Source organism: Echinops telfairi, unplaced genomic scaffold (genome assembly GCF_000313985.2).
Source record: "Echinops telfairi isolate 266 unplaced genomic scaffold, ASM31398v2 ScPeMD7_7469;HRSCAF=8507_0, whole genome shotgun sequence".
Lineage (NCBI taxonomy): Eukaryota > Metazoa > Chordata > Mammalia > Afrosoricida > Tenrecidae > Echinops > Echinops telfairi.
The window spans coordinates 41,331,058-41,341,160 of record NW_022111372.1 but is presented as its reverse complement, the minus strand read 5'-3'; the positions used below and the strand labels follow the sequence as shown (position 1 = coordinate 41,341,160).

The window sequence follows — 10,103 nt, the reverse complement described above, 5'->3', positions numbered from 1 at the left end:
GAGCAAAACCAAGCAGCAAAAGAATAAGCCAATGACAAAAAAACAAAACACAACAAGAAAGAAAAGGTTGTAGTTAGTTCAAGGACTGTGTGTTGGCTTTTAGGAGTGGTTTCCAGTCGAATCTGATGGGGGTGGCCAAGCCCTGGCCCCAAAGTCTATTTTTGGTATTCCCTGGGGACTTCATTGCTCTGTACCATTGCTCTGTACCTCCCTGGGGACTTCATTGCTCTGTACCATTGCTCTGTACCCTTTCTGTTCTGTTGCACGTCCTTAGTGTTTTGCCTCGGTGTGGTGGAATCTGGCGGAATTCCCACACTGTGTCTCCAGTGCTGTCCCCTGTAGGGCTATGGGTCAGTGAGGGATCTTGTGTCTCATAGTGGGGTTGACCATATGGTCTTCTCTGTGGATTGGCTGCTCTGAGCGGGAATCTCTTCGTCAATGCTTGGTGGGCCAGGATGTGCTCCACTCTCTCTTCCTCCCCCTTCATTTGCTCCCGTGTGCTCTGATCAGACATGTCCCTCCCCCTGAGCTGCAGCTTCAGTGCTGTCCCTGAAATAAATTCTTCTGGGGGGAGGGGCAGGTGTCCACATAGTTGGGATTGGGGCCGGCCCCTCAGACCCAAACAGTCTTACATATAGAAATGAGCATATGTGAATCTAATGTGATTAATGAGGTAAAATAAATAAATACCTTAATAGTAAGGAGAGGAAATATTGAGTAACTAGAGGACATTTATGTGGCTCATCAGTACCAGACTGCACCCTGCATTTAGCATCTGTTCCATGGCCTTTCTGAGAGGGACTGCCCAATTACTTTGCAGATGAGCTTTGGAACTCTATTTCATCCATGCTCCTGATGACAATAATTTTTATGTGCTCATGGATGGCCATCAGTGTATCTTTTTTACTGAAATGTTGCTTCACACCCTTTGCCCATTTAAAAATGTGTTGTTGAGTTGTAGGAGTTCTTTGTGCACCTGGATGTTGCTGGATGTTGATTCTAACTCATAATGACCCCGTGTGATGGAGTGAGACTGTCCCTTAAGTGTCATCTTTGCAGGAGCAGATTACCAGCTCTGTTCTCCCAAGGAGCCATGGAGTGGAATGAAAGCACCAATCTTTCGGTTAACAGCCAATTATACCACGAGGACTCTTAATATTCTGAATATTAGACCTTTACCAGAAATATTACTTGCAGTTGTCTCTCCCATTCTGTGGGCCATCATACTAATAACCTCTTAATAGTGTCTTTGAAGCACAAAGGTTTTAACTTGATGGTGTTCAGCCTATCATTTTTTACTTTTTTGGATGTAGTTTCTGTTTCATTTCTGTATTAGTCTGGGTACTTTGGAGAAACAAATCCACAGCAACTCATGTATAAGAGAGAGTTTTATGCAAAGAAAATGTGCATCACGAAAACATCCCAACCCAATGCTGCCCAAGCCCACAAGTCCAACATTAACCCAACACCAGTCCACAAAGTCGTCCACCTCACAAAACAGAGGCAATAATGCCGACTGCAGGAGGAAAGCTGAGTCAGTGAACGTGTAAGCATCTCAGCACTAGCAGGGGTCTCCACACGGCTGCTCCAGCACCCAGGGTTGCATCGGGATAGGTCCATGTAGCTTCTCCTTGGGGATGTCGTATAGGAAGTCAATCTTGCAAGCTGAAGCAGGGAACTGCTAAGGCAGCTGCACCCGGTGCAACCATCACAAAACAAGACCCGAGAACTAGAAAGGCGAGGCTTCACCACCCATTTATCCCTCCGCCTTTCAACCAGACCCACATGTGATTATCGGCCAGGCTGGCACAATTAACTAACTCAATTTCTAAGAATCCATTGCCAAATCCAAAGTAATGAAATCTACCCTGTGATTTCTTGTGAGGGTTTTATCATTATATAATATAAGTCCTTTATCATTTTGAGTTAATTTCTACATATGGTATGAAATATCCTTCCTTAGTAGAGAGAGCCGAATGAAGGTTGAATTTGATAGTGGAACAGGAGGAAAGTAAAAGGAAATAGAAGAAAGAACTAGGAGGCAAATGACATTTACAGAGGTGTAAACATAGGCATGTACATGTGTAAATATATTAATATATTATGATAGGGATATAGGTCTATGTACATATATGTATATGTTAAGTATTAAGGTAGCAGACAGACATTGGACCTCTACTCAAGTCCTCCCTCAGCGCCAGGACACTTTGTTCTGATATCCTGGCATTCTGTGATGCTCACCTTCCTGACACAATCGCTGAAGTCAAAATGGGTGCATAAGAAAATGTGGTGAAGAAAGCTGATGGTGCCCAGCTATCAAAAGATACAGTGTCTATAAGGTCTTAAAAACTTGAAGGTAAACAAGCGGCCACCCAACAGAGAAGCAAAAAAGCCCACGTGGAAGAAGCACACCAGCCTGTGTGATCACGAGGTGTCAGTGGGATCAGTTATCAGGCATCAGAAGACCCAAAACACAAACATTTTGATGCGAACGAGGGTGGTTGGAATGGAGACCCAAAGTCTGTCTATAGACAGTTGGACATCCCCTCACAGAAAGGTCACAGGGAAGGTTGCAGTAGAGCACCGACGAATGCACAACACTCCTCTAGTTCTTTAATGCTTAACCCCCCACCTGTCATGACCCATGTCTGCATGGCTTACAAATCTGGCTAGACCAGAGCATGGACACACAGAATCCAAGACACATCAGCCCTCAGGACCAGTGACGAGAGTAGCAATACCATGAGGACAGGAGGAAAGGGAGAAAGGGAACCGATGATTGCGGTCGACATACACCCCCCCACCGCACCACCACCAGGTAGACGAACAACAAACGTGGGTGAAGGAAGACAATGGACAGTGTACAATATGGAAATAAAAAATAATTCATAATTTATCAAGGGTCACAAGGGTGGGGAGGGAGGAAAAAATGGGTTGATACTAAGGGCTTAAGTGGAAAGAAAATGTTTTGGAAATGTTGATGGCAACATATGTACAAATGTGCTTGATACAATTGATGGGTGGATTGTTATAAGAGCCCCCAATAAAACGATTTATTAAAATTTTTTAAAAGAACAAAAAAAAGAAATATCCTTCCTTTTTTTTGACTCATCCATGTAAGGCCCTCAAAGGGCTTGTGCGTGTGAGTGTTTGTTTGTCTACGAGCAGTAATTCAATCAGGGGTGTTGGCCTAGTCCAGCTAACTTGAGGATGGCCTACTTTTCGGGAGAAGGAAGACCAGCATGGACACATCTTGGCGGCTTGGGAGGTGGCTAGGGAGCTGCTGGAGATGCACAGCTGCCCATGGCAGGCGGGCCTCCCTGACAACCCTCAGCAGAGAGTGCTCCAGAGCGCTCCCTTTGGGTCCTGAGAGGCTACTTGTCCTTGGTTGGCTCTGGTTGCCAGGGAGGTTTTCTGGAAGCTTCTCTGCCTGCCTGACGCTCCTTTCTGGGCCCTTGCCTCTGCCCAAGCTGAGCCTCCCAGCCCTTGCTGCTGTTAGCAGCCTGTCTTCCCTGAGCAGGGCTCCCCCATTCATTTCTGAATCCCAGCCTGCAGCCTGCCACTCAGCAGGAGTAAGTGTATGGGCTGGCTGGATTTCTGCCCTGCACCCTCTTTCCCAGCTGAGAGCAAAGGGTGTGGACCATGAAGGGTGCCTGACTTGCTGCCTCCTCTTCCCACTCACGTGGGTGGGCCAGGCACGTGGCTTCTCAAGGGCAAGGGAAAGCACTGGCTTCCTGTCTCTGTGCTGGCTGCTCCCTGGGGGCAGGAGAGCAGCTTTAGCTCTGCTGTCAGGCCGCTTGGAGGCTTAGCGCTCAGTGCTGGGAGGGCGGAGGGCAGGCTGACAGGGATTAGGAACGGCTTTACCTACCAGCGCTGAGCCATTTGCACCTCCGCTGCTCATCTGTACGGCTGGTGCTAAGCTCGGGGCACCCCTGACACCACGGCCAAGTCAGAACTTCACTAGGAGGTGGGTCGTGCCCCCTGGGAGGGATGCAAGCTGGAGTGTGGGGAACAAGACCGGTGTGGGGTGAAAGCCAGGGTATGTGACAAGTTGCGGGCAGTGAGGTGTGGGGCAGAAGTCAGGGCAAGTTGAGCAGGGTGAGGTCTGGGCTCAGGGCTGGGTGGGGGGCGGGTGCAGGCTTGTGTGGGTGGAGTGCAGGGGTGCTCACGGAGCAGCCAGGAAGAATGCAGATCTCCAAAGGCACCACTAACGGGCTCTCCACTCGCTCCGCTTGTGCCTGAGTGTGACCTGCCCTGACCATCTTTCTGGGGCTGTCGGGTGAGCTGCAGTCCACGTTCATCCTTTCTGTATTGGGGGTGGGGTGTGTTGTCCCAACGGGCAGTCCCCTTCACTAGCATTTGCCCCTGCTAGTAACTTGGAAGCTCCTGGAACAAGGCCACCTGAGCGGTCCCCAGTACCAGGTGACACAGCAGGAAATGCCACATTTGTCCCAAGAAGCCAGCAGCCCATGAACAGAGCCACTTGGGAAAGAAGCCCAGGTGGGCAGGAGGCTGGCCCAACAAGGCTGTCTTGTGTGCTGAGGGGAGGCCATCCTGTTAGACCCATGCGTCACCACGATAGGCAGGGGGGTCACCGGAATCCTGGGCGGCAGAGCTGTGTCACTAACCCAAGGCACCCTTCCTTTCCCTTTGGCTTTTTCTGTTGCGAGTCGCATCAGTGTCACCAGCCTGGCTGAGTTTGCCATGTAAACACAGCTGCCCAGGGTGGGCCTGACTGTTGGTGGAGGGGCCTGCCTTCCCACAGGCCTGGCTATCTCCCTAATGTTCACCTTCCCCCTAGGGATGTCAGGACCGAGACCGGTGGTGCTGAGCGGCCCATCGGGGGCCGGGAAAAGCTCCCTGTTGAAGAAACTCATGCAGGAGTATGGCAGTATCTTTGGCTTTAGTGTGTCCCGTAAGTCTTGGCGGCTGCCTGCTGGCATGGGGGGGGGCGGGGGCAGGGAGGGCAGCTCCCAATTGGAGAAGCACCAGGGAGGAAGGACAGCCCCAGATGGTGGGTCCTTGTGCCCAGAGACCTGCTGGACTGTAGGGAGTTCCTTCCACCTTCAAGGGCCTGTGCAGACTGCCTGGCATGGAAGTGCCGAATGTGAGGGCTTCTGACCAGAGAGCCCACGGCTTCCTGGCTGCCCAGGGCCATCGGCCCAGGGAGAACTTGGGAGCCCGCCTGCTCACTGGCTGCTTGTTTGCAGATACCACGAGAGACCCACGGCCTGGAGAGGAGAATGGCAGAGGTGAGCACAGCACCCCTCCCCAGGAACCCTGCTGGAGCCTGGCTGTGGGGCCTTTGAAGAACACCCTTTCTGCCTTCCCTTGTCCTGTCCAGAGTACTACTTTGTCACCAGGGAGGCCATGCAGAGAGACATTGCTGCGGGCGACTTCATTGAGCATGCCGAGTTCTCAGGGAACCTGTATGGGACAAGGTGGGTCCAGCGAGCAACGCCAGAGGTGGCTTACTAGCCAAGGTCCCAGGCCCCCCACCCAGGGGTGATCGGCATGGTCCCTGCCAGCTTGTCCACCCGTGTCCAGCTGCTGCAGGAGCCAAGTCAACTGGTAGCATCCTAGTCTCTGCCCAGCCTCAGCCCTGGGTGGTGTCAGCACCCACCGCAGCCTTAACATTACAGGCCTGTAGGCTGCACTGCACCTCCCTCTCCATTGTACATGGCCAGGGCAGACCCCAGAGAACAGGCTCTCCACTGTTTCTCCCACCAGGGCCTGCCTAATGAGGCCCCAGGAGCTGATCTGTGCGGGCAGGTAGACAGGCCCTGTCATGCCCGCCCTGTGCTGTCTCTCAGGATTGCTGGAGGGTGAGGCGACTGCAAGTGACATTTCATGTTCAGCCTCAGCTGCAGCTGCAGGGCCAGCCTGCGATGGGCAGGCAGTGAGCCTTTCTCAGACCGCTGCCCCCAGGCGCACCCTGGGCAACCCAGCTCCGGGGTACATGGCTTTCAGGCCACAGGGCGATGGGATGAGTGTGTTGTGTGTCGTGAGATGGGGCTTGGAGAGAGAGCTAGGACCCAGGTCTCATGGCTGGGCCAGCTTGAGGGCTGTGATGAGAGGAGGTGGAAGGACAGAGTTTGGGAGGTAGCGCTGCATTGGGGACCCAGGTGGCACTCACCAAGTAGGGCCACTCAAAGCAGGACACGGGCCGTGGCAGTTAGCCGCAGCTGGCAAGCAGGATTAAGGCCGCCTTGCAGCACCCCTCCGGCTGGCTGAGGTGCCATTGTGCAGTGCCCCCCTGCTGCCGACAGGTGGTAGCCACAGAGGTGGCCTGGATAGAAGAGGCCTGGGGCTGAGGGGTGCTGGCCCTCATGGGATGTCCCCCAGCCGAGGGAGCGTGGCTCGGGAAGTGAGATGAAGATTGAGTCGAGAGGAGTCTCGAAGGTGCTGGGGGGGTGACAGGGACCAGTGCTGACACAGACGCCATCAGCCTGGGTGGAGAGGGTGGAGACGAGCAGGGACCCCGAGAAACAGAACCCCCAGCTTGGCTAAGGGCTCCCATCCCACAGCAAAGCAGCAGTACAGGCGGTGCAGGCCATGAACCGCATCTGCGTGCTGGACGTGGACCTGCAGGGCGTGCGGAACATCAAGAAGACAGATCTGTGCCCCCTCTACATCTGCGTGCTGGCTCCGTCCCTCGAGGTCCTGGTGCGTGCAGGGTGGGCAGGCCTGCGGGCGGCGGCATGCAGAGGCGGCTGGCTGGGTGGAGCCTCAACCCCACGGTATGTTTCAGGAGCAGCGGCTTCGAGCCCGGAACACAGAGACGGAGGACAGCCTGATTAAGCGGCTGACCACCGCCAAGGCCGACATGGAGAGCAGTAAGTATAGGGTCCCGGCCAGCCCCGCCCAGCAGCTCTGCTCCCCACTGTGAGATGGGGTGTTCCGCTCTCCCTCCACGGCACCAGGGTCAATCCCCAGACCTCTTCCTCCTTCCCTTGGCGCTGGACTCCGCCTGCCCCAGACAACAGTGTCCACTGTCGGAGTGCCTGGGGATCCTCTCACAGCCTCCTCTCTTCCACTTTGGTCAGATTCAGGCCAGTGTGGGAACGGGCTGTGACTCGTTGTCCGCCTGCTGCTCAGTGGTCAGGAAGCAGCAGCATTTCAGTGACAGCGGAGCCAACAGAAGATGCTGTGGAAGACACGAGTAGCAGTGGCGAGAGGGGCCGGTGGGAGTAGACCCTGGTCCACACAGCCAGCAGCCCAGGAATGTCTGACACAGCAGACGGGGCCCTGGATGGGCAGGAAGGGATGAGCCCCTGCCCCCCGCCCCCCAAGCCCAAGTGTGACTAGGAGAGGGGATTGGGCAGCAGTGAGCCGTGTGTCCTGCAGTACCAGCTTGCGCCTGTGTGTGGCACGGTTATGGAGGGGGAGGGCAGTGCCCAGGATGTGGCCCGGTGAGGAGCTGCCTGCTGCTGCCCCAACGAACCTCAGATCCGTGTCACAGCCAGCTCTCAGCCGGAGTCAGGGTCCCTAGAAAGTGCCTGTGAATGTCGTCTGCAGTAGTGTGGACCAGGGGTAGGAACGTGATGGGCGAGTAGAAAGGGCTGTCTCGGAAGCCCCTGGACTACCACCACCACCCACCTCCCACCTCCCTTGGCTGTTTTTGCAGGTAAGGAGCCAGGCCTGTTCGACCTCGTCATCATTAATGACAACCTGGATAAGGCTTACTCAACTCTGAAGGAAGCCCTCTCCGAGGTCAGGGCCCCTCCTGCCCGGGGGCTGAGGGTGGGGGGCAGGGACTAGGACTTCACATAGGAGTGGGCCCGACAGGTGAAGCTGCCTCATCCCTGGGGGCTTAGAACTCTGTTGGAAGCTGCACTCCCAACTTCCTGGACAAGCCCTCCCTTGTCCAGAGTCCCCCGCCAAGACTCTTACCTCCCTCCTCCCCCATCTTCTTCCTGGCAGGAAATCAAGAAAGCTCAAGGGACCCACCGCTCCTGAGGTGCCCCAGCCCGCTGTCATTCCACGGGATGCATTCCAGGCCTCGTCCCCATCCCTAGGTGCCCCCACGTGGGACTGCAGCCCGGCGCCTGGCAGCGCCAGCTATTCAGCACCTGGGTACTGCTGCGAGACTGGGGCCTGGACAGCCCAGGGGCTCCCATCACCTGGGCCGGCTGGGCCAGCCCCACCCACTCCTGCCGCACTTCGCTGTGACGGCCGGCCGGCCCCCTCTGACATTGTAATAAAGTAACACGGCGTTGGCGCTGTGTGGAGGAAGTGACATGCACGTGGCTGCGGCTGGTTCTCTCCCCCTGACTTGGCAGCCCCGCTGCCCTCTCCACAACCGACGCCCTGCACTGCCCCTCAGGAGAGAGAGCATCTTCTAGGACAGGGCCCAGAGCGCTGGCCCTGAAGCCAGGACTATACTGTCAAGGTCCTTGCTGAAGGCGGCTCCTGCCTTCCCTAGTGAGTTCTGCCAGCTTCCTGTGGGGTGAGGTGGGCCCTTCAGGACGCTAGCACCCATGAGCCCCTTCGTGCTGACGGATATGGAGCCTGGGAGAGCTCTCTGGGCTGCCTGCAGGTGCAAGTGGGTGGAGGGGGACCCTCTGTGCGGATGAGGATGGGGTTGCCAGGAAACAGCCTCACCTCCTACCACCCGCTGCTGCAGCCAGGCTGCTGGGAGGTGGCACAGAAGACTACTGAAGGCCCTACCTACCTGTGCCCTTGACAGCTGAGGGGCTGTCCCACCCTCCCTGGGAACATGCTGCAGTGCCCACAGCCAGCACTTGGGGGAGCACACAGCCCAGCCCTGGGTGCCTCCCAGCGCATGCCTCTGGCTGCAGGCGGGACTGAGCCATGCAGCCCTGTGGGGCGGGTGGGGGGGAAGGCTTGCTGATGGCGTTGGTGAGCAGGTGTGGCACTCATGCACGCAGGTAGGCGAGGTGGTATAGCAGAGCACAGCAGGACCACTCTGCCCAGGAGCCGGGCAGTTTGCATGGTGTGCTTCAAAACTTGGGGCATGGCTTCCCTGGCTGACCACTGCCACCACCACTGCTGTCCCCTATCCCCCACGCAGTGCAGAGGGGGACACCTGAAGTTCTCTGTTGGGGTTCCCGTCTTTGCAACCCTGGCTTCTGAGAAGCCTGCCGAGAAGACAGACCAGACCCTCTGAGCCCAGAAAGGACACTCAAGAGTGTCCACCCCAGGACTGTTGCAGGGCATGAGACCCCTCCCTCTCTCAGCTCCCACCTCACCCACCCAGCAGTGGCTGCACTTCAGGGAGCCTGAGGGACCCCGGGGTTGGAATAAAGGGTATTCTGTGATCTGGGCTGGGCCTGATGCTATGTGCTCTTGACTGCCCCATCCTTCCCTCTGTACCTCTTCCTGCCTGGACCCAGAAGAGCAGTCAGGGCTGGACAGGGCCAGAGCTCACACAAGGAGCAGTGGGAGGCAGGAGCCTGGGTGCCACCTATTACCCCCAGGGCCCCCAGCCTAGCTCTGATACAGTCCTGGTGGGCCACTCCGGCCCTCTTCCTTTAGGTGAGGGGGAGCACAGCCAGGTGTGACCCCGACAGGGACAAGGCAGGAGACCCTGAGTCCTTAGCTAAGTCCAGTTGCACTTGAGGGGTGGGTGGGCAAAGACTGACCTCAGAGGAGACAATGGGACACCTCTGAGGGCCTCCTGGGCTGGCTTCACCCTGCTGAGCAGCCTTGGGAAGCCCGTTTCTTTACTGGGCCTCAGCCCCACTTTCTTAGCTGGGACAGTGGAAGAGGGGTGCGTCCTGCTGCCCAGCCCCCAGGGACAATTGCAGGGATTCAGGCCCCAGCTTTGGTGGAAACAATGGGGCCCTTGAAGGGCCCCTCCTCCCCACATTGTGCTTGGTGGTGAGAGGTGGCCCTGGGTCAGCCGCCTGCACCACTCGGCCCCCAGGACTGTGGGTGGGCATACACCCAGGGGAGCGCCACAGCCAGCCAGTAGGTGGACCGGTTCAGAAGCAAATCCTTGCATTTCCTGGCCTGGAAAAGGTAGGGCCCCTCCCCAATGGGTACCAGGTGTGACCGGCACTGTGGTGGACATTGTGGTCCATCACCCATTCAGAACCCTGGGGGTGGGGGTGGGACCAGGGCCTGCTGCTGGTTTCCCG

General features: G+C 56.4%; 1 protein-coding gene across 1 annotated transcript in view; it reads left to right on the top strand.

Annotated features, from left to right (window-relative positions):
* The window catches only part of GUK1 (guanylate kinase 1), a 26,127-nt gene extending 17,888 nt beyond the window's left edge, over positions 1-8,239 (top strand). The window contains exons 2-8 of the mRNA XM_045284647.1: positions 4,802-4,915; positions 5,211-5,252; positions 5,345-5,441; positions 6,528-6,666; positions 6,752-6,836; positions 7,628-7,713; positions 7,924-8,239. Coding sequence (XP_045140582.1) covers positions 4,802-4,915; positions 5,211-5,252; positions 5,345-5,441; positions 6,528-6,666; positions 6,752-6,836; positions 7,628-7,713; positions 7,924-7,959 — 599 coding nt within the window. The 3' untranslated portion in view covers positions 7,960-8,239. The remainder of the gene's footprint in view (positions 1-4,801; positions 4,916-5,210; positions 5,253-5,344; positions 5,442-6,527; positions 6,667-6,751; positions 6,837-7,627; positions 7,714-7,923) is intronic.
* The last annotated feature ends 1,864 nt before the right edge of the window (positions 8,240-10,103 follow it).